Source organism: Amphiprion ocellaris, chromosome 24, assembly GCF_022539595.1.
Source record: "Amphiprion ocellaris isolate individual 3 ecotype Okinawa chromosome 24, ASM2253959v1, whole genome shotgun sequence".
NCBI classification, from domain to species: domain Eukaryota; kingdom Metazoa; phylum Chordata; class Actinopteri; family Pomacentridae; genus Amphiprion; species Amphiprion ocellaris.
The window spans coordinates 10,855,013-10,879,472 of NC_072789.1; the positions used below are offsets into that span (position 1 = coordinate 10,855,013).

The window sequence follows — 24,460 nt, forward strand, 5'->3', positions numbered from 1 at the left end:
TGCAGACACTGCTTGATCTATCAAAGGTCACATACGGTGAAAATCCATTTTTATTGTGTAAGGTGTAAAATATTGTCTGTTAAAATATGAAGATGTTCACTTTTGCCATTCCTCAAGCTCTCCACAACTAGTTGGCCTCCAAGCTTTACAAGCCAGTCAGAAATCAACCCAGGTGCTCTGTAACACCGAACCTAAAAAGCCCCTCATTCATTTTCAGAACAGAACAGCCGGTTTAGAACAGCCCTAAATCCAGTGGTTTTACAGTCATGATGAAATTAACCATCTTTGCAGTATTTTGCGCTTAAAAACTGAGAGGCAGACTGTGGGAAGATGTGAAACTTTGATTATAGGCTGAAAAACAGCACAATATAGGACCTTTGAAAACACCATTCTGTACTACACAATTTCCATACTTTCACCGTTTGTGCTGAACTCATTACGAACTAATGTCCCTACAAGTTTCTGTAAGGTGCTTTGCGGATGGACAACTCTGCTGGTCTGATTTATACAGGATTTGGAGAGCAAGAGATTTATCACTCACGAGTCAAAACGAGTTGGAATTATAATTGTGTTTATCAGCCTGGACTGGGACAGGCCATCTGCTATTCCAGGGCAAAAGCCAGAAGGGCCAGTCCACTTTTGGCGAGAACTAGGCTGTCACTTTCAGGAAGTCTGTTCCTGACAAATATCTGCAACAGGATATGCATGCAGCAGGCTGCCTTTCTGGACAGTAAAACTTTGTTTTATCCGTTTTGTCAAAGACAAACTCCGTATTTCAGTGCAGGGATTAGGTCAGGTAATGATAGACACCGGTGCAAGATGAAGCTGGCTTCTGTGGTCCCTCCAGAATGGACCAGGCCAACCCAAAACAGCAGCTTAGCTCGCTTGACTGTCAGTCAAAATTCAAACTCTGCCCTCAGAAATCATGCTGACCTGGACGTCTGTGAGTGCAAACTCAAAATATGGATTATGTAATGGATTATTTGATAAAGCAGAAATATACGGTAGGAAATGGTTTGTTATATCATATAGTATAACTTGTGTTTAACATTTATCAGCTTAAATATTTGCTGAACATCAGATAATACATAGGCTGCACCATCAGGTCTTTGTTTTACACAAGTAGAAAATCTGCTGACTCTTTTTTAATTTCACGTACCAGGCAGACATGTGATCGTGTTGCTTGGATTCAGATGAAAGGCAGATCAAATAAAAGACAGGTTGATCAGATAGTACCATGATTGGCTGCAAGTTGGCACGTTAAGACATGAAATTCCAGGTAGCACTTGAGGGATACAAGACATGGTGAAAGAAAATGAGTTGCAGCCAATTAGTTTCCTTAAGCTTCTGTGGTCTTGTTAAAATAACAGTAATGGTAATAAAAATAGTGGTAAAATAATCTTTAAAATTGCTTTTATTTATTCTGACTTTGAACTTCTTAGGAATAAGTGATGGGCAAATAGTGATTATGAGGAATATTCTGGTTTTGGTCATGTTTGACGTTTACAAGGAACTGTTTGTGCTGTGATGTTAGCAACACAAACCCGTAATTTAATCTGACATCCATGAAACTGTCAGCCAAACCTTAAATTAATTTGACTGTAGCTATTAAAAATGAGGCCACTTTGGCTTATCATGGGCTTAACACAGTTAAATGCCAGCAGTACATTACAGATTTGGTTCATCCTCCTCATTACCAGAATTAGGAGGCAACAAATTTTAAAAATATAAAATATGTCCTCCTCTTTGACCGGTGTCAGGCTTCACTGCAGCCATGTAGGACAATGGAATGGTGGGTAGAGATACGCAAGTGTGACCAGTTGTGTCACACAGATGAACCATTCATGAGACCAGAAGTAGAAACACCATAATGTTGTACAACCAGGGGAGCTGTGAGGAATATAACTTGATCTATATTTCTGTTTTTCACTTTCCAAAAGCTGTGTCGGCACAAAAAGTCCGCAGCAGTTAGAAGCTGTATACATGCAGCTGTATCCTAGCATACTGGGGTGTCTCTCAGCCAGAATAAGGGCTTCTTCAGGTTTCTGAAACCAGGATATGAGGCTTAGTTGTGCAAACACAAAAGTGGGATACTGAAATCAATGTAAACAGAGTCAGTGTTGACATCACAACTTCCATTGTACCCGTTGACCCATATATGTTCAATTCTAAATTATGTCACTTTTTCCATTTTGAAGCTTTAAAAGTCCTAATTTTGAGCTCAGAATCTAAAAAGATGAGCAAGAATCGTCTGATATGCAAGAACATGTAACTGCTGGTGTTAGATGGCGATGCTTCTGATGATTAGTTTTTATGATCTTCGTTTTGAATAACAGTGAAACAAAACACGATCACTTTATTTGATGCCTGTCCCTGTTTTAGACTCTCATTTACTTCCAGTGACCAAAGTATCTCCACGCCACATGTTGCTAACTCACTGAGTCATAATGGCTCCATATATACAGGTTGTTCTAACAGTTTCCTCAGAGTGAGTAATAGTCTCTCCTGACTGCCACATAATTGGTTCGAAACAGCTCTGCGTCTGTGATGTGGTCGGCTCTAAGCACCTTATAAACAGTAAATTATACTCCTTTTCAAATCAAGGAAATGGTCCTACCCCAATTTGATGTTTATATCACCCAGCTCTAATCAACACGATGCTGTAGCGGTGCAGCAGGTACATTATAGAGCTACTAAGTGGAAGTAAAAGCGCTATTCAGTTCTCCCGAAGGCATTATTCGGTGACTCACAGTCGGAGCACTCGTGCAGCTTGGATGGACATGAAGCTGTTACAGTTGAATCATCAGTACAGAAGAACAGCTGAGTAAGAAGACATCTGGTTTTGATGAAAAGTTGGCAGTGCAAGTGTGTGTGCATAAAATATCAGGGGAGAAATTACTAATAATAGCATTGAGCATTTAGCTGGAAGGGTTAAACCCACGGAACCTAAAATTCTGTGCAGCAGCTCGAAGCCAATAAGATCACAGAGTTGGATGGAAAAAATAGATTGTTTAATTAACAGCAACTATAGGAGTGTTTGTTTTCTTCTCCATAGCAACACAGCCAAGAGTGAGTATTTGCAGTAAACTGACTTGTCATGCCAACAAATCATGACATTGAGTTGAAATCCAGACGGTCTACTTTTTTTCTGTTTTCAGCAACATGTAGAATTTTGGTTAATGAGAAATTATGAACAGGTATACGGAGTGTGGAAGTCACTTCACGACTCTATTAATAGCATAGAGTCTTTCTGGAGGGTAACTGTGAAAACTCAACACCAGCGGACTAAAATCTGAGCATATCTTAACTGACAGTGTGTAAATTTCAAATAGCAAACCTGACCTGAGAGGGCAGCTCACAGCCAGTGTAGCATAGGATTTCTCTCCCCCAGGACTCTGTGACACTTGAGGCTTCTGCTCAGCTTCAGTATGAGTTGATTCAATTGTTTGTTTCTGGATTTGATCCCGTGGTTTGGAATTAAACAAATACTCAGCTCAGTCGATGATGACAGTGTATAATCTTTAAGGTCACACCGAGTCAGAGGATTGACCTCTTTACTTCTACCTCAGGCTTCAGTGTGTTCAGTTTACATTTGTTTTCTGCATCTAAATAGTCTTTACCAATGCTGTAAGAGTTTACACCAGTGCAGATGCTTTCAGATACAAGTTTTCACTGCATTTTGATGAATCAATAGTCTGTCTTGTGAGTTGTGGGTGTTCTTCTAGTCTACTTAGAAAGCAGGAACTTCAACATTTGCTGCCGGCAAGAGTAAAAACGCCTTTAATGAAAGAAGTGATGGCGATTTTAGCACACAGACAGCCGCAGCTTACCCAAGAGTGACCCGTCCTTTTAGCCAAACTGTCTGGAACAGCAGCTCTTATCAAGTGTTGGGCTTAAACAGCTGAAGGAAAAAGATGACAAACACATGCAGACAATCCAATGTTCACCATTATTTACTGACCTACTTGGCGCTCACTTTCCCTCGTGGCAAGACTCGCCGTCAGAGCCCATGTATGTGTGACTGTGTTTTTTCATCTGCATACTGTGTCTAATTTTAACACATGACAAGATTTGCCACACAGCACAGCAATCCTTAGTATTTTCCCCTTCATGTCTTATTCATGCCGTGGCCTGCAGTGGTGCTGCTGACAGGGCGGGGAGTGTTTGGCTTTAGTTTGTGTAATCAGGGACGCCAATTCTACTGAGAGCGAGGCTCAGCTCAAATCCTTGTGTGTTAGCGCGCTCGGGTCTGCAATCGCACATATGCTCCTGTATGTGAATGTTTTGTGTCTGCGTGCGTCAGTCTCGTCTCAGAGTCTCACTGTGCAGCGCTGTGCTCATTACTTCACTGCTGGGACTTAATCAGAGTCTTGGCTGACAGAGCAGCGCATCGCTCCGGGCAGGGATGTCCTCACAATCCAGCAGAAAAGTTTCTCATGGCTGTTTCTGTGATGCCTCACCGCTGGAGTTGTAAAAGAAGACGAAGTGCTTCACATGTAAATGTGTCGGGAAGCATGACTGGAGACTGGCTTTAACACCAAACCAGGTGGAGATTGTTTGGAGGATTCGGCTGCTGTTGAGAGATGGTGTGTGTTTGTGAGGATTTTTAAGCATTCACAACATGCAGAAGACATGTCAAATCTTTTGTGGAAAACGTTAGACAATTTGGGATATAGATTTTGTACATTTGTTGTACTGCCTTTGGATTTTTTTGCCTTTTAATAGTTTAGCCAGGCTAGCTGTGTTCCCTGTTTCCAGTTTTAATGCTAAACTAGTCTAATTAGTCATATTTTGCACACAGAATGAAAGTGGGATCAATCATCTCATCTGATCAAGAAAGTGAAATATATTTCCCAAAATGTAGAACTACTCTGTTTAGGTAGGGGAGTACAAACTGGATGGATTGCTCATAAAAACATACATAACTCACTACGTGATCAGGATTGCTTGATATGTTTGAACAGAGCACTTCTAGCCAGTTGCTCCAATCTCAGCAACCAGGCCAGCGCTCTAGGGTGTATGCTAATGTGTGAAATATGAACGATTCACTCCAAATGTTTTCTCAGCAGTAAAAACTTCAGATGGGTCCGCGTGGTGTCAGTAGGCGTATGGCAAGTCCACCTCTGCACTATGTTGGATATTTGTAAATGACAATGGAGGTGAGTAGAGCTTAGACTGACATATGGACTTTCTATTGACGGACTGACACTAAGTCATGTATAATTGACTCAATTTAAGCTGCTGCTATTGTTGTATGTAACTGAATATTGAAGGGTGCAATAAGAGATGGATTGGAGGAGGTTAAACCAGTGTAGCATGGTAGCTTTGTGTGTTATGGATTAGTAGTGTATGAGGTGTCAAGCGGTGGAAATGTGATATCTTTAAACCATAAAGCATTCTTTGAGAATTAGCACCTTCCTCTTCTAACACGTGGACAGAGAATGTGGAGCTGGTTTATTTTAGTTCAGGTTAGACAAACAACCTTGCATTGCGTGTGTGATTTATGATTTGCTCTATGGATCATTAAGTCGGTGGTGTTGGTTTGTTTGATCTCCCTTTTGCACTCACTTGTGTGTAGAGATGAAGCTCACTCTGGCAAGGAAACAGTGAAAGGCAATCAGGCTCAAAATGTAATTGAACCTGTTTGCTTTGCACGGCTGGCATGTGATTGCACAACAACAGCTTACATTTGTTTTAAAACAATTAACAGCTTATGATATTTGTGCACCGATATTTGTGCTTGTTGTCTCTAAGGATAGACACAGTATCTTTCCTGTCAGTGTTTACTACAGACATCATACTGTTGCTGTTTTTCAACCACACTGAAGAGGCAGCTTAACAGTAAAAGAAAGCCATTGTCATGCTGTGAATGCAGCGCCTGCTAACTTACATGAAATATAAACTAGCCACTTATTCGAAGTTTCACACTTCTCTTCTCCCCATCCTCCCTTGCTTTGCCAAGCTTCCCTGGACATCCCACTGTTTCACCTTCCTCTCACCCTCCCTGCAGCCCAATTTATTCAACCCAATTAAACTCAGCTGCTTTGTGAGCTCACTTGTTTGCCAACTGGAGCTGGGCTTAGGTATAGCGAGAGCGATGCAACTCTTGGCATTCATCGGCAGACCACGGTGCAGGTAGTTCCGCTGCCCCCGACTCCGAGGGGCATCGCAGGCAGCCATGTCTGGTTTTTGGAAGAAGCAGGATGTTTGCATTCATGTTTGGGATCCCTTCTCTGTGGTGAGTTCCTCCTGGCCCAGACTCCTGTGAGACAGACTCCCGCAGAGCTTCGTGGATATCCCGGCGCTTTGTGTGTCAGCTGGTTGTAAGCGGCATGTTACAGCCAGGCTGCAAGCTCTGTGGGTGGGCATAGCAGGGGGGAGACAGAGAAACACTTTTCTGCATTAGGTTTGGAAAGTGTTTCCTTTAGGGGAGTACAATTTTGGGGAGGGGGGATTTTTATGCCTCGATTTGTAGGTAGCCGTTCCCAGCTCTCTCTCGCTCGACACACACACACACACACACACACACACACACACACACACACACACACACACACACACACACACACACACACACACACACACACCGTCTTGTAAAATGACTTATACATCCATAAAAGTCGTTGGTATTCATGACTTTTCCAAAGAACTGATCGATATTGTGATGCACGTAACGGCTTTGTTTACATTTTCGCTGGAGTTCGGACTTACACTGAAAATCAACTTCCGTTGGAGTTCCGTTCCTAAGGATCGACATAAGTCAAGGACACCCTTGTATTAGGAACTAGTTTGTGCTGTGGATTAACCCTCTGAACTCCTACCAGTTTCTGTGCCTTATTTGCTTCTGTCTCATTTTTCCTCACTGTGGGCTCATTTTTTATTGGAATATGAAGTCCTGCACTTCCATGGAAACAACTCAACCAAGACTAGAAGTAGATCAAACTCAAAAGCATATTCTGTGTAGTTTGACTCCGATATAATGTCATAAATCATAGCAAAAAAGAGAGCATGAAAGTTGAACTCTCTATTTACTAAAGATATTTCATAATGCTGAATGTATTTTCTACAACTTGCTGACAGCTTGCTTCCCTTTATACTACTTTTGAGCCATGCTGAATTTATTTTATTGATCCAGTTGGTTTTATTTTCCTCTTAGTCTCTCATGTCATCTCCTTTCTTTGTTGAAAACAGCCTGAAAACTCTCTGAACTGTTCACTGCAGCTTCGTCAGTCATGGCTGCTTGGTTATGCTGAGGAAAGCAGACTCTTTAGTTTTTCACAGGTTATGGTACAAATAGATTTTTGATGAATTGTTAACTGAGACATCTAGAGTAAATGATTTGGATGGATTTTTCCTGATAGAACCACACATCACACATGATAGCTTCATGGACTGACCGAACGTTTGAAATCTTCCGATTCTCTCTGTTTTTACAATTTTTTGCCCAGGGCAATTATTATTTTTTGTTGATTTTTAAAAGAAAACATAACTTTCAACCCCCCTGGCAGGTTTTAGGATTCAGAGGGTTAGTTAACATTTGTAGGATCAATTCAAACCAAAATTGCACTTTGTGTCTTCATGGTATTGAAGAAACATGTCAGTTAGTGCAACAGTATGTCGGTTTTTTATAGTGTGGACAACAGTGGGGCTTTGTGGCACAGAGACATAGACACACACACACACAGACACACACACACACACAGACACACACACGACCTCTCAAACACTACATATGTTGTAGGATACGCTGGATGTGTTTGCTGTTGATTTTTATCTTTTCATTTGTGTATAATCCGAAATGCATAGGACATCTCCTGACTTCTTCTTTTAGGACACGGTCAGTTGGTTGGATGGACAGGTTGAGTTTTGCTTTCCTCACATGCACACACACACACACACACACGTTAACACACACGTTAACACACACGTTAACACACACGTAGCCGTGTCAGTGGCGGCACGGCGACACCACAGTGTTCACTGAGTCAGAAGCAATGGGTGGAGAGTGGTGCTGAGGCAAGAGATGAGCGGAGAATGAGGAGGAGAATGAGAGAGGATGCCTTGAGGGAAGCAGGGAGGAAGGGGGGAGAGGATACGAAGTGGAGTAAAGACACACATCTTTGGGTGAACCGCCGTGGCTCCTAATTGTTGTGTTATTTGTTTATTTCCTCACTGGACTCTGCTGCTTCTTTAATGTGTTCATCCACTCTTTTCCCCTCTTTCTCTCTCCTTCTCTCTTTATCCATCAATCCTTTCATCCCCCCTCCATCACTGCTGCTGTCAGGACAGCCCGTGTGATTGTCTCCTCACCCCTCCTCACCCCCTCCCCAACTCCTCTTCTCTCCCTGCTCCCTCACTCTCTGTCTTTCTCCATAAAGCCCCATTACATTATGTGGCAAGTGAGCGCACAGTCCCATACAATACCTCCTGAGGCATGATGGGAGATTTTTCTATATAAAGACGGATAAAGCGAGGGGCTGGGCTGCAGATCAGGAGAGAGTCAGGGAGGTCAAACACACACACTCATGTTCTGGGATGGATCGAGAGAAGGAAAGCAGTGGCTGAGCGTAGAGAGGACGTTCGTTTGAGACGGACTGAGATTAAGTTTGGTCGGTGAAGATTTCAGGACGCAGTCGCCAACTGCGATGGAGGCGGAAGACGAAGTGCTGCAGGTGCTTGAAGTTTGTGAGACTGTGGAGGAGATAAAGGAAGTAATTATCACCACCATAGAAGAAGACTCTAATACTACTAACTCACCTCCAGTGGCCAGCTGTGGATTAAGAACTAAACCAAGCCAGGTAAAACTGACAGATGGAGCTGCGTTATAATCCTCCAGAACTGATGTGCAATAACAAGCTCATGTACTGGCTGAACTTCTTATTCTGCAGAAACAATGAATGGCTTTGTTTTAAAAAAATAAAATCATTTGCAGGACCCAGGATGCAGGTCTGCTCAGCAAAATCTCTACTTTTACGTGGTTTTGGCTTTACAAAATATAGTTATGTGTCTCTGGATGATTTGTTGTGAGTTTTACCTCTAGGTCAGTGATAGAATGTGCTTACATCGTTTATGTAACATTGAATAAAGCTGCATCACAGGATGTTTGTGAATGCAGCTGATGTGGAAAGTTTTTTTGTCACTCATCTGGTCGCAGCTGCATTTAAATGTGTTATTCTTTTTTCAGATTGCAATTGGATTTTGCATTGGAAGACTTTTAGTCAAACAAGGTCTCTGATTTACTTGACAAGCTACTACACTTTGTTTTCTGATCTAACACCCTAATCAGCAGGATGATGTAATTTGTGGGTGCCATTCTCCAAATTGTTACAAATCCATGCTTGAAAAGTAAAACAGTTTTCTGATCTGCCATCACCCACCAAAGATTTGGTTAGATTTAAGCACACAGATTACTTGGTTAGGCTGAGAGAAACGTCATGGTTTCAGATCATGACCATGCAACTGAACAAGTTCTTATTTCTTGAAGGTAAAATATTTTCTGGTTTCTTTCCTCATCTATGACAGGAAATGGAATAGACAAAACAAGGCACGAGAGGATTTTATCTCGAGTTTTAGGAAACACCAATCAAGATTTTTCACCATTTTCTGACATTTTATTGACTAAATTATTTATCAAGAAGAATAATGGACAGTCAAAATGACCTTTCGTTGCAGCTCACCTGCAAACACAAATACTTTACATTTTACTTTTAAGTTGATCTGACAAAATTGTTATCACAGATTTGGAGCAATTCTGGCATTGATTTGGATTTATGTTCGCGTCTGATGACGCTAAGTCCTGTACTCACTCTCCTTTTACTTCTGTTTTTGGTCTCCACCAAGTCCTGAGGAAAATATCTGGTTCTCTGACTAATAAACACTCCATAATGTTCACCAGATGGTCACTAACCTTGTGTGGCTGTCATTCAGTATCATTTGAGACAGTTAATATACTGAAACGCACCATAGAACTGAGAGAAACTGCAGATTTATGTTATAAGTTTCCTTTAGTAAATCACCACTATTAAGGAAACTTTATATTCTTTATTCTTAATCTACTATTGATATAAAACATTAATTCTGATCATTTTTGAAGTGGAGCTCCACAGATCCTATGCTTCAGAGTTTATTTACAGGTGAAAAAGGTTGTATAAAGGCTCATTTGCTGGCATAACACACATCAATCTGTGACATACTGTATGTTGTTATTGGGCATTTGCCAAAATTAGATTTTTTGGGGGTCGAGTCTCTCTCTTTTAAACACAGTGACATACTCACACGGCCACACAGGGTTTCTACATCAGTGTAAATTAGAAGTTCTATACACCCCCTCATGGTTGCCAGACATTTCTGTGCCTAAGCCATCCTACAATTTACCTCTTCACAAGGTACTGCTCAGCTGTCAGTCTCCCATTGTCTCACGGTCTCTCCTCTATCCTGAGAATTAGTCATGGAAGCCTTTTTAAGTGCTTCCCTTCCTTGTCCTGACAAGTTCTTGGAAGCCGCACACGCTGTCCGCACTTCGAACAAAGGTAGTTTTAAATGGCTGTGAGGAGCTCTCTGGGAATGCATGTTGCTGCATTTTACACACACATGCACACACCTTGCCTCCCAGGAGTGAGCAAAGTGCACTAGTTCCTGCACTGAGCGAGGGGCTTTGTTTGCAGCCCACTTACAGCTGAGCAGCAGAAAACAGGCTTTTAGTGGACATTTGATTTTCTGTGAGAGACAATGGCTGTTATTTATACTCTGGTGGAGATAAAAGGCTAAAATACTCCATTGAAAGCCTGGTAAATGCATACTGGCTGACATAGCATGCAATGGTGCTATATTTACACCTGCGTAGAACTCGCGGCGTTTTCTGAGCAACTTTTGCTGTGGTATCGGACTAATCATTGGTGTTTATCAGTGGACTGGAATGCAGCTCAGGGTTCAGCCTATTAGTACAGATAAGTGTATTTTTCTGAGCTCAAAGACATTTTTTCAGCTCTAGGGACATTCAGCAGGTCAATATGTGCAAAATATGTTGATTTCTCTGAGTTGAACTGCAAAAAATGAGCTGTGATCTCACCCAGGACTACAGCTTTGGCACAAACAGCTATTACTGTCACAAAAGTTATCATCAGAAACACCCTAAAGGCCTTTTGAGTTAGGGCCCAACAAGCAGTTTGGTAATGCAATATGATATATCCAGACAAGTGGCTGTGTGCAGTTCAGATGTCTTGCTGGATGTGCTTAAAACTCAGCAGCTACTGTATCTTGTTGCAGCACTTAGCTTGCAGCCGTGCCAGATTTTTTTATCAAAGAAATACTTTGATGGCACATTCTACGTCTTATCACACCGCGCTAGCCACGCTTTTGAAACTGCCTCTACTCGGCCGTTTATAATGCTGCCATATCTTTTGCTGGGTGGAATGTGATGGAGAGGTGATTGGCTCAAGAGTTGACAGTATAACTGTTCTGGTTGCTTGGCTTGGTGTTACATTAGAACTGTAATCTCTTCTGTAGTTTTGGTTTTCTATGTGGTTTATGCATTTCCAAACCTCTGTTCTGAAGCTGTACCAAAGATACTGCAAAATATTGGAGATACATAACGTACACATGCAGAACACATGCCTGTGCTCGGCGCAAGGGAATTTTTTGTTTCAGATTTCATCTGACGGACATGATACAAAGACGGATGTTTCTGTTATTCATCTGTTTAGTTTCCTTTTCATCTCCTCCCAGCACACAGGTTTGGCTTCTAAAGTCCAGTAAATCACAGCAGAAACAGGACAAGAGCAGAGCTGACAGGTGTTCACTTGCTGTCTATGTGTTCATGACGCATACGTAGTTGTACACATGGGTTTGTCTGTGCAGTGATCATCTCTGGCCTTTAAACTGCAACTGTCCTGACTTTCTGTGCCTGTCTGGATCAATCCTCCTCCTCCTCCCTGTAATTGGCTGTCTTGTTATTGAACATTTCTGTCATGCTCTCGCACTTTTCTCCTCCCTCTTTGTTCCCTCTCTCCTCACTGTTCCTCTCTGTTTCACCTATTTTCATGTGATGAATGAGCCCAGGCCTCCTGCAAGGCTGCTGGTACTGAACCAGATCAGCCTGTGGTGATTAGTTAATCCTGTGAATAAATGTGGGTCACTAATGTCTATTTTTATTCAGAGGGGAAGCCCAGGTACAGTCGTACAGGATCCAACAACAGGATCCAACAACAACTGAGTCCCAAACTTGATTAGGAGCAAGCCGGAGTGTGTGTAATGTCAAAACTTTAAAGATACCTGACACATTAAGCCAATTAATGCCAGTTTTTCTGCATGTATTCAAGTATTATTATCATAATAAATGCTCTTTTATCATTATTACATCACCTGCTAGTTATTTTTCTGATTAATTGCTTATTTAGTGAATAAATCCAAAAGGAAAAGTGAGAGAAGCCCATCACAGCAGCTCATTTCTGTGTGGACTTTTACGACTGCCTGATGTGTAGAAGCGGCGATGAAGTTCTGGATAGAGTCCTTAAGCGGTGTCTGATTCATAGCTATGAAACACGGGCAGCGAGTGATGAGTGTTGATGAGTGTATCCCGAGCATGAGGCATGTGAAGCTGTGATTCATGTCTCCCCTGGGTGTTGTCGAGGTACGCTGTGGTCAGAGAGGCACTCTTCCTTACACCTAATGCCTATTGATTTCCTTTCTCACTGGAGCGCAGACACACACACACACACACACACACACACACACACACACACACACACACACACACACACACACACACACACGCACACACACACACACACAGACAGGTCAGACAGGATTAAGACTTGAGGATCTGTCAACAGTTAAACAGCAAACATACACTGTTCTCCACTGGATCAGATGTAATATATTTACTCATTTAAACATCAAAACATTCATTAAATACTATGTGTAAATGTTGTTTTTTACAAATACCTCCTGTGCTGCTGAGGAACTGCTTAGGTATGCTAGGTGTGCGTCCTTGATGATTTGTGAATCTCCACGTAGCCAAGGCTCGTGGCTCGCCTTTTGTGGAGCACTTATCTCTGCTAATACACAAAGAAAATAATGAGGCTTTGCTTACTGTGGTTCTCTGGATGGAATAATTGCTTCATGTGAATAAAAAACCTGTTGCATAAGTCTCTGTGGAGAGGCTGAGGGCTGAGGGCTCTCCTGTCTGCCTCCCTCATTATTAATGAAGTGGCTTTCACCGTTCTGTTCCACAAACAGTCTCCACTTCAGTTGACTGGGCTGAAACATGTATTGTTTATGTTTGTGTGCGTGTTTGTTGCATTATGAGATTTGCATTATGTGCTGTCTGATACTATTAATCTCCTTTAACTCATTCGTAGAGTTGATCTAATGAAGTATAGTAGGTTGTGCATCACTGTTGTTCTTTAAGAAAAACAAATTTTTATTTCAGTTTGTGATATTTTATTATCTTAACTCTCTGAACCCCAAGCAGTTTTGGGGTGTTTATTACCGGTCATGGCTTCTTATTTCCACCAAGTACTACAGAATTTTATTTTATTTTTTTAAATATTCTTTATTTTTTTATTTTTTAAAATTCGACCTCAAAATAAGTGATTTTGATCAACTATCATGGTTTTATTTTGAATAATACTCCCAACAGGATGAATAGTTTCTGGTGAATAGTTCACAGACTGTCAGAATTTCGAAAATCTATCCATTTTTTTCCCTGTTTTTACACTTTCTAGCTGATAAATGGTGCCATTTTGATGTAGCTTTTTATTTTTAGTTTTTAAGATGACATGTCTCTTCACCCTGCTGCCAGGTCTTGTAATTAGGAGGGTTAAATGTCTGTTTCAGGTTTGTTTTATTTCACTTTGCCCCATGAGTACACCCAGTATCAGGTTGCCCAGAGGGATGTGGTAATCTCTTCACTGTTCAGCCATTTGAAGTAATGCATTCCACTGCCTGGTTTAGTGCTCATAAAATATATTAATAACTTCATTTACACGTCTTTTTTAAAAAGCAAGACATTACAATACAAAAGATAAAACAAACAAAACGGGCAAAATGCCAAAATATAAAAGAACAAAAGAAAATATTAATATATATGTCCTTAATAAACAATTTATTAAGCACAAAGTAGTAAAATAACCAGCATAAACCAATTAAGAGATGATGATTAAAGATTGCTTTTGTATTGTTTTCAATGAAGACTCTTCCAGTCTGAGATCTTCTGGGAGGGAATGTCGGAGCTTAGCGACATTGAAGAGCAACACTTGTGGATCGGTCGCGATGTTTGGTTCCTTACAGCAACGCAGGCAGTGACATGAGTATTTACAACCACACTGTCGTGTCAGAGGTCAGATGAACCTGAGACAGCTTTCAGTGCTGGAGCTCATCAAAGGACCGTCTGGGAAAAACGACACCAACAGTTAACATGTCGCCTCCTATGAATGATAGTAGTGCTAAAAATAGAAAGTGTTTCATCATTTTAACGGCTAGTTGTATTTTCTTTTAATAGATTTTCACATTAAAATAGCTGGATTTTCATGATAAACTAGGACAGGGCAAAAATCTGCCACTTAAATGAAAGATTCTGGGAAAATTACAGGTAAAATCTAAACGTTTTTGTCTCAGTCATCTTCTCAGTGTGAGTGATGGGTCCAGTTTGATTATGTCATGAGAGAGATTTCTGTATTTGTAGAACAGCTTTTTTCTCTGGTTTGAAGTGGGCAGGGCTCAGTTTGAAAGGTTATGCCACATCCCAATCCCATGTTACTTGCTGCTGCTGGCAGGCCAACATTAATCAAATCTGATGATCAGCTGCTCCCACACAGTCCTGATGAAGCAGATTGGTCGAGTTTTTGACTATTAGGCTCTAAATGAATAAAGGATGTTTTGTTCAAAACTGGCCATAAATATTTTTCTTTACCTTTAAGACTGGTTCACAAATGCTTGCTCTTATTGTTGAAGGAAGCCTAAAGAAATTGAGGACTACGTTCAGTCGTTAATTAATACAATTGCACCAGTGGGACTTATGTAGATGTTCTGTATGGGACTTTTTAAACCACTAGATGTTGCTTGAGCTACAACATCTCAGACCAAAACACATGGGCTTGCTGACTACATCTCTGTCCCTGAATTGTGTGCACAAGAGCTACCAAGAAATAATGCAACTGCAACCTTTAGCGGCTGCACAGTGGCGTGGTGGTTAGCACTTGCAGCCAGAAGATTTCCGGTTCACATCCCGGCCTTCCCGAGATCTTTCTGCATGGAGTTTGCATGTTCTTCCTGTGCATGTGTGGGTTTTCTCCAGGTACTCCGGCTTCCTCCCACTGTCCAAAAATATGCTGAAATTAATTGATTATTCTAAATTGCCCGTAGGTGTGAATGCGAGTGTGTTTGTTTGTCTACATATGTAGCCCTGTGATAGACTGGAGACCTGTCCAGGGTGTCTCCTGCCTTCACCCCAAGTCAGCTGGGATAGACTCCAGCCCCCCCGCAACCCTAATGAGGATCAAGCAGTGGATGGATGGATGGATGGATGGATGGATGGATGGATGGATGGATGGATGGCATTCACTTGCACTGACATGCACATGTATCCAGACTAGCTGCCAAAACAGACAACAGAAAAGTATAAAATCCAACACACATTGTTTGCAGCTATATTAATACTGTGTTTGTTTTTAGTAAGGTAATACTTTAGTAGAGCGAATGCATAATTATTTTTTTCTAAATGAAAAAACACAGAGCATCATTATTCTGATGTGGAAGAAATGTGCTTTTTCCTCTCATTTTCTTCATATATTTTATATGTGTATGCACAACTAATATCATGTATAGTAGTAAAAAAATCTTTTACTAGTATATGAGTATACACAGTAGCTTGTTTCTAGTTTCAAAGACAACCTGAGCATACTGCCTGGGTCCTCCTATTGTTCTGCTTCATCTGTGCTGTTTTAACCCTGAGGCCAGTGGGATGTTCTCTGTCCCAGTGCACCATCCTCCTCCTCCTCCTGCTCCTCCCAACCCCCTCAGTCTAAAGTGCTCATAATGCATCTCCTCCATGATCCCCTCTCTGCTAGTATGGGGTGAAATGTTATTGATATGATCCTCAAAACAGGACTGTATTACAGTTCAATAACAGAATTTTGGCTGATGGAAAAAAAGCTGTTATTGGATGTTCTTGTAGCTGATGGCAGTTCATTATCTGCCTTTTTTTTTCAGCAAGGGCAGCACTCAGCCGCTCGCAGGGCCACGTTAGCAGCTTGTTATGAATGCCATGTAAAGAGTCCTTATCTTTGTTATTCTAACAGCTCTGCTTTGACACCGCTGACCTTCATTATCTGCGGATGCAGTCAGACCCAGACGTCAGCGTATAGCCTAGTTGGCAGCTTGCTTTGTTTACTTTTTCACACCCCATGTTCTATTAATTTCTTTCTCACGTGTGTGCATAAACTGTCTTTCAGGTGATGTTTCACTCAGAAGCAAAGCAATACTGACGTTATTTTTTATAGTTAAATATTAATATTTTAAGAAGTAAGTCCATCGCTTAAAGGGACTTATGCAAGGTTTAATGTGTGTAAGAGCAGAGGTGGATGTAGGGGGCTGAACGATTTTAGGGAAATACCTAATTGCAATTTTTCTGACCAACAATGTGATTTGATTTGCAATATATCTTTTGAAAGTCCTGCTTCAATTCAATATTCTCTGTGTAGAAGCTTTAAAACATGTGATGGAGCATTACCACATGAAACGCCATCAAAAGTGTGACTATCACACAAGGAGGATGCCAGGAATTAAAAAAAAAAAAACACTGAGACGACAGTGCAAACTCTGAACCTGATGCCATTTACAATGTAAGAGTTGTGGCTTTTAAATAATGACGCAGCCTGAACCACACAGTAGACACTGACAAATGGACAAACATGAACACCTCCTAAAAGTTTCAGTCTGCTCGAATTACATAAAGCTTTATTCCCATTATTTAATGACCACACTTTGTATGTTGTAAATTGCAACCTTTACGTTTTGCTAATTGTTCAGCCCTAGTGGTGGGTTTCTTCAGTCAATAAGGAACAGGGCTCAAAGTGCTGGTGACTTGCTTTTCAGCACTAGAAAATATTAATAAAGTGACACATGATCAATAAAATTTTTTGATTTGCCTCTATCAGAGGTTGGATTTCGAGTAATACTGTGACTGTGGCAAATGTGCTTTGTGTCTTTGTAGTTGATGATATGGCAGCGAATATGTGAGAGCAGAAACTGAGCCGTGATGCACAGAGAGATCATGTGAAAGAGGCTGAGGCCAGAGATAATCTTCCTGATGAATGACCAGGATTGTTTTCTAGTCAGATAGACTTCAGTTAAAACGCACCTCCTAAATAAGTGAAGATATGAAATGTACAACTTTGATTTATTACCTTGTTGCATGTGATGGAAAGTATTTCCAATTAAAGAGTGTTTCTGTCTGATAAAACACTTCCACATAGACTTGGCTTGTTCAGTCCTCCTCAGGAGTCTCTCCTCTCTGCTCAGAGCTGAAATAAGACACTGCAATGTCCTTTGACGGAACAGTTTTGGAGCTCAATGAAAATCAAGAAGTGAGTCATGAAAAAACATTGGAATTCAGCTATGCCTATGTTAAATCTTTATTCTTTGCTCCTTTTATTCTCAGGATGACAACTGGGGCGAGACGACCACAGCCGTCACAGGCACGTCGGAGCACAGCCTCTCTCAGGAGGACATCGTCCGCATCACCAAGGACCTGGAGGACAGCGTGGGGCTCGACTGCCGCCGTTACTTTACCCGGACGCTGGCCGTGATCCTCGGCCTGCTGGTGTTTCTCACGCCGCTGGCCTTCCTGGTGCTCCCCCACCTTCTCTGGCCGGAGAAGCTGCAGAGCTGCGGGACGGCCTGCGAGGGCCTCTTCATCTCCGTGGCCTTCAAGCTGCTCATCCTGCTGCTGGCAGTCTGGGCGCTCTTCTTCAGGCCGGCGCGGGCAGGGCTCCCGCGGGTCTTTGTGTTCCGGGCGTTGCTCGCCGTGCTGGTGCTGCTCTTTGTGGTCTCCTATTGGCTCTTTTATGGAGTCAGGATACTGGACTCACAGGTGAGCTAAGAGGATATTACAGAGGGTTACAGACACAAAATGTAACACCAGTCACTGCTTATAGTGTGAGTATACAGTGTAACTAAAAATATAAGTGGAAATTCAACACAGAGAAAAAGAAAGATTTCCAGTAGCGTGAGTGGAAGAGGTCTCATATATTGCAGACACATTAATATTTAATGCCCTCAGGAGCTCAACGAAATCGCAGACAAGCAAAACACAGATATTTGGTTTCCCCAGTGATGTGTGTTTACTGTGAGTCATAATTTAACAGCTCTGTTGGTCCCTCTTTCAGAGCGTATGTGGAAAACACACACAAATAGAGGGCTTTTAAAAGCCTGCAGCCCTTTAAAATGTGTCTAAATATTCATATGCTCTACATTTAGTCCTACATGTGTATGATCTCTAGTTTTATCCCTGCAGGAGTATTTTATGCTTATTATTTGTTTGAAATTGTATTGGCATGTATTTGCACATAGTTGAGTGTGCATGCTGTGCATATTTCCAGTTAACTGGTTGCAGATGACCCCTTACAACATCATTGTTGACAGGATGAGAACTACCAGGGCATTGTGCAGTATGCCGTCTCGCTGGTGGACGCTCTGCTCTTCATCCACTACCTGGCCATCGTCCTGCTGGAGCTCCGGCAGCTTCAGCCGTGTTTCTCTGTGTGCGTCACGCGCTCTACCGACGGCGAGACGAGGCATTACAACCTGGGACAGCTCAGGTGAGACGCACACAGGTTGAATTTAACAAAAAGTGTATTCCTCATTTTCTTCCAAATGTTTCAGCATTTCTACTGGCTTTTGGCTGTTTTTCTGCATCATAGAAAATATGTATTGCCACGCTTTCAGAAATCTGGTATCGACTTTGTACTCTGGTGTCTATTCTAATTGTATCTTTTGTTGGGGATTATTCTCAGCTACAGATTAACCTTTTGATGCGCAATGTGGGTCAAAAATGACCCAAATCCAATGGAAAATGGGTATCTCCTGACCCACACTGCACATCAAAGGGTTAATACACATCTGGTGCTGGAGTGAACAGTTAGAGCAGAAGGGCAGTGTATGTGGGATTGAGTCAGAATAAACTACAGAGTGTCTTCCTGGTAATAGGACGTGTCAGCCAGTGCAGCAGTGAGGCTCACTGATGTGTTTTTAACTGCTTTGGACAACAGTGGAGCTTTGTGGCACAAAGGAATAAAATATGCCTGACACACACAAAATATTTGCAAGTTGGTTTTGGTCTACTTCAGACAACTTTCTTCAGCGTTATCTTAGAGGATTTATGGCCTTTAACACCAGAAAACGATGTAAAAATGGCATGAACCTAGCTGTAGGAGTCTTTGCTATCATAGCTCCACTGTCCTTTAGTCTGAGAAGACAGGCAGATGCATATTTACCTGCAAATCTTAACCTATTTCGCTGTTTGCATTGTAAAGAGATGGAAGACAGAAGGAGTAAGAGGAAGAGACAAGACAGAAGTGGAGGTAAAGGAAGCTGTGCTGATGAGGACGACCAGGGGATAGAGGAGGAGGACATGGGGAGGGTGAATGGGAGGGAAAGCAGAGGACTGGTGGGCGAGATGAAGGCAGAGGGAAAGATAGAAACTGGGACACCTCAAGTGCAAGAGATGGAAGAATAAGAGGGAAGTGACTGGTTGCACACACAGAGAATTTAGGAAGGAATTCATACTGGGAAGTCTCAGGAAAGTCAAGAAAGCGAGGGGATGTGCCTGAAGCACAAGAGCAATGATCATGTAGAAATGTAGAAAAATGAAATGTTCAGCCAGAGATGGAAGAAAATACAGAGACAGAAAAAGGCGCACAGTCAAAGTGGCTGACGGGGAGAGAAAATGGTGCCAGGAGAAAAAAGGAGAGGGTGGGGAAGACTTCAGAGAGGAAACTCCTCAGAAAGGAGCTGCAAACAGAGGGCGGGGTACAGAGGAAAAGACCCAGGAGACCGAAGCAGGGAGAAATCTACAGGAGGGAGCCAGAGAGAGAATAGAGAACGAGGGATTAATAGTTAATGGGAGGGTAGTGTTGAAGAATCCTAAAATGTATGTGGGAATGGAAGAAAGGGAAGGCGTGTGTGTGTGTGTGTGTGTGTGTGTGTGTGTGTGTGTGTAGGTAGGAAAGAACAGCTCAGACTAGACCATTCAGGTTTTATGACCTTACCGTCTCTAAGGAAAAACAGGAAGATGCCATTTTGAGGCAAACACAGCAGCTCTCCTGTTGCTGTCTGCTATCAATATGCAGCCCCCAGTCTCACATCCACTCCTGTTTACAGGGAACTCATAAAACCTGATGGATTTATGGATGGATCTCCTTTATGACAGGATGGATGAAATACAATCCTGTGTCTGCTCCTACATTCTGAGCTTCATATCTTTTTGTAGTTTTGCAGGTGCACTACTCGTACTCCATAAATTCAAGATGACAAATCTACATTGGTCTGGTCTCTGTTCTGAATTTTACATTTATTTAAAAGTCAAAAGAGACTCAGGTGTTTTATGAAATATAAACTAAAGAAGGCATGTACTGTAAACAAGTATATGAAGCTGTATGTGCAGCTGAATGTGGTCAGAATTTTATACAGAGAAAACAACCTTTGTGTACATTATTGAACTGTGACAGATTCCCAGTCGTGCTTTAACTCCATGTTTGATGTATTGTTAACTTAAAACTCATAATTAAAGTCAGTAATTTGCAATAATAGATGCTCCTAAACTCCTCGCAACAGTAAGTTGAGTAGTTTTCTATTGTGAGTCATAAAGTAAATATATGACATGAGATAATCCTTGTTGCTACTCACCCAGTAAATGCGCAAGTACAGGCATAATTGCAGAAAGCTAACATCAGAAAAGAGGCTTAGCTTTACCTGCTATCTAGAACTGCATGGATCAACCCATTAGGTTTCAACTATTAAATTAACCACTGTTTTGATAATCAAACACTTGGTTTAGGTATTTTTTTAAGGGGAAAAAAGTCAAAATTCTCTGATTCCAGCTTCTTCTTGTTTCTTTCTTCCTCTATTACAGGAATCAGAACGTCTTCATAGATAAGGTATTTGACGATGCTATCTTGGGCTTTGGGAAACCGTGATTACATTTTTGTCTCTTTTTCTGACATTTTGTAGACCAAACAGCTTATCAATTGAAGCTGCACTTGGCAGAAATGTAGAAAAGGCAAAAGACAAAACAAATATATTGCGCTCCAACTGTTCTTCACTCACTTCCCTCTAATCAGACAAATCTTGAATCTTTAGTTAAAATAATCATCTTCTTGATGCAGATGTTTCAGGCTGAAATCATGTAGCAGGTAACATTTCTGATGGATACCTGACTAAGAGCTGAACGTCTTTGTAACGAAACATGGCTAAATTGTGAAAATATGAGGGCTTATTTTAGTTTTACTGTTAATTTATTCACTTGTGCGCCTAAAGCCTGCATGTAATCTCCAATGTGTTAAAAAGTACATCTTTAAGCGATGCCTTCTCTTAGACCAGACCTTGTAATGGGCTGTAATGATTTTAATATTGATCTGCATCGGTAGAAACGGGCCACACAAGTGTGCGTGTGTGATGTTGTGGCTGCTGTGTTAGCTGGCTGCCTTGGGGGTGTTGTTCTTTGTAAGCTGTGCCATTCATCCCTGCTTGGCCGGCAGCAGGCCTGGCCTCGCTCTGTTGTCCGTCTGTGACTGTAAACACTCAGCTAATTAGTGCTCCCTGCAGACTGCAGCACGGCATCTGGTCAGCATGACACACACACACCAGCATAGATGCGTGTGAGCGTGGGCAGTGGCACCATAAACATGCAAATGACAGATTTGTGTGACTGTATCCACACATGTGAAGAGTGCATCATACAGAGAGACTCAGACACAAGTGGCTGCTGTGCTTTCTTAGACAATCTCTCATATATCTCTTCTGTTAACAGGCGGCATCTGCTGCTCACATTCCAGTTTTTCTGGCATCCATCCTTAGCCTTATCATAATAGAGGCCCTGCCTGGGCCCTGGGGCCTGTCTGCTTTGCCTTTGATGCCAATCTGAGGGCCACAAGACCTTTTTCTGTCCTCTTGTTTGACTGGACAAGTTGAACATTCCTTACAGCTGAGAGAAGAGTTGCAGAGAGGTGGGGGTTAACAACACTCACTGTTGGGAACTTCCCAGTTTACATTCTCTTACTGGTCGGTCCTGAGCAGCAACATTAGGACAGCGGTCAGCTCTCAGCCGTAACTGGTTTATGATTGAATTAAAAAGTTATCTGCAGTGGTTCTGTTTCCTCCTCTGAGTGTACTTTCTTCTCAGATATTGCTGTGCAGGCCAGCTGGGCTGCTTGGTTTGAATGGTTTTGTGTCATGTTTGCTTAGTGTAATAATTGATTGAAGTTGAGAAGAGGCAGGGACTGACTCAGCATTTACACAAGTCACCACTGAACAATGGTCCTGCCTGTAGTGGCTCTGAATGCTTAATGTAAGAGAGGGCTGTCTGGGTCTCTGGAGTTAACAAGGGAGTGTTATCACTCTCCCTGCTGCAACTTCGGCGGAAATGAGCTCTGCATCCGGTCGTGCTAAATAACCAGCATGATGTGTTTTCCTACAGAGTGTTATCATATGAGCGATGCTTTCTTGTGGGAATCATCTGAGTTGGTTTTAATCTCTGTATGTTGTTTCTTTGAGAAATATTAGCATACAGCATGTGACACTAACATCTTTAATTATTCTGTTTGTGGTTGTTTTTCAGGGTTGCAATGTTTGTCATGTTGATAATTTCATCTTCTTATGTCTCAGACATGTTTGTATTAAGCCAGTACACAAAGCTCTGGCTTTGTATCTGTTCCTAAGACACTCATAGACATCGGTAAAAACTTGACAGGTGCTGGGCAACAACATGCACACAGAAGACAGATACAGACCCTGCTTTACTATTCACTTTCATTTGAAGTCGACATGAAGACGTTTTGATCACAAACAATCAGAAAAATCCAAATGCTGTACAATCCAGCTCCTGTTCTTCTTTTCACAAGTCACGTATTTTTAGTCTGTAAACCAAACTAAACATCTGTCTTGTAACTCTGTTAGCCGCTCACGTTGGTGCTGTCAGCTTTTGTTCATGTGACTGTCACCAGATGGCAAAGCAGCAAGACTTCATGATGTTCTAATGCCGGCTGAATGCCTCTGTGGTTTCTAACTGTCCGTGATGTATCAAATCACCCATGACTTAATGTATAGCTTGTTGTGAGGCAGGAACTGAAGTTACAAGAGGACAGAGTATCTGAAAAGGCTTTCATCAGTGGGTCAGACGTTACACTGTGATCTGCTTTTGGGATAATAGGAAGCGCATGCTGCAGAGTAGCATGTGCTGTTGTTCATGTATATTAAGTTAGCTCTCCACGTGGACTAAAGAATGGCACTGGACATAGTGAGGGCTCACACATTTCTAGATATATTCACACAAAATGAGAGGAGTCCAGTGTTCAGCAGTGAAATCGTGTTGTTGGTTTTGTTAACAGCTGTCAGCATCTGCTGTCATCCTGCTGGCCTAATGCAGATCATGGAACTGAGCTTATGGTGTCAGAGCAGCTACTAAATCCCTAACTGAGTTGTATGCAAACTAGTATGTGAACTAGTGCTTTAGAACGAGTTGTTCCAACATCCATGCTACCATAATATGCACTGCAGTATGTCAGAAAAAGATTGAGCAAATCACAGTATGTCAAAAACATTATGCCAAAAATTCCAGCATCTCCTACGATATCAGATTTTGCAGTATGGGAGTCTTCATGCTTTTCTGGCCATTCTGACCCACAATCCTCTGGGGAACTTATGTCCCATATGCCACAGTGTCTTATGTGAGTATAAACAATGCTGAACCACTGAAAGCGAACAAACAGACAACAGCTCTTTTTGCAATACAGCTTTTTTCAACCCAAATAAAAAAAATCCAAGCGGCCTGTATGACCCTTGGATGTTAAAGGGTTAAAACCAAAACAGTGATTGAAAGGACACTAAAATTTTCAGAATAAATCAATAGATTCTGTTGATTCATTAAACTGTGTGATTGCTTTCACACTCCTCACTGACAGGAGAAGCTTTAATATTTGGATGCAAAACCATGTAGCTATTTCTGGTATCTGCCTACATTGTGTAACGTGAACACAACAGGTCAAGAAGCCAGTGATCTAATTCAGTAGTACACAACACTATACAGTATTTATGTATTGCAGTGTTAGCCATCCACTATAAACTACTGGACATGCCAGACTGAGCAAGACTTCAACGTATTGAATTATTTAAGGGTGCCATAATGTAACGTTTCATTTCTAAGTGGAAGAATGTCATTTTGTTTTAGCCTTTAATGTAGATGGCT

At 41.7% G+C, this 24,460-nt stretch overlaps 1 protein-coding gene across 5 annotated transcripts in view; it reads left to right on the forward strand.

The window, feature by feature from the left end:
* The window catches only part of LOC111566541 (vang-like protein 1), a 54,523-nt gene that overhangs the window by 21,070 nt on the left and 8,993 nt on the right, over window positions 1-24,460 (forward strand). For 4 of the 5 annotated variants that reach the window (XM_023267191.3, XM_023267194.3, XM_023267193.3 and 1 more), the window contains 2 exons: window positions 17,660-18,091; window positions 18,643-18,818. In XM_023267191.3, the coding sequence (XP_023122959.1) occupies window positions 17,660-18,091; window positions 18,643-18,818 (608 nt within the window). Of the gene's footprint in view, window positions 1-8,529; window positions 8,799-17,659; window positions 18,092-18,642; window positions 18,819-24,460 lie in introns of those variants that run through there. The other variant, XM_035946810.2, reaches the window with a different exon arrangement.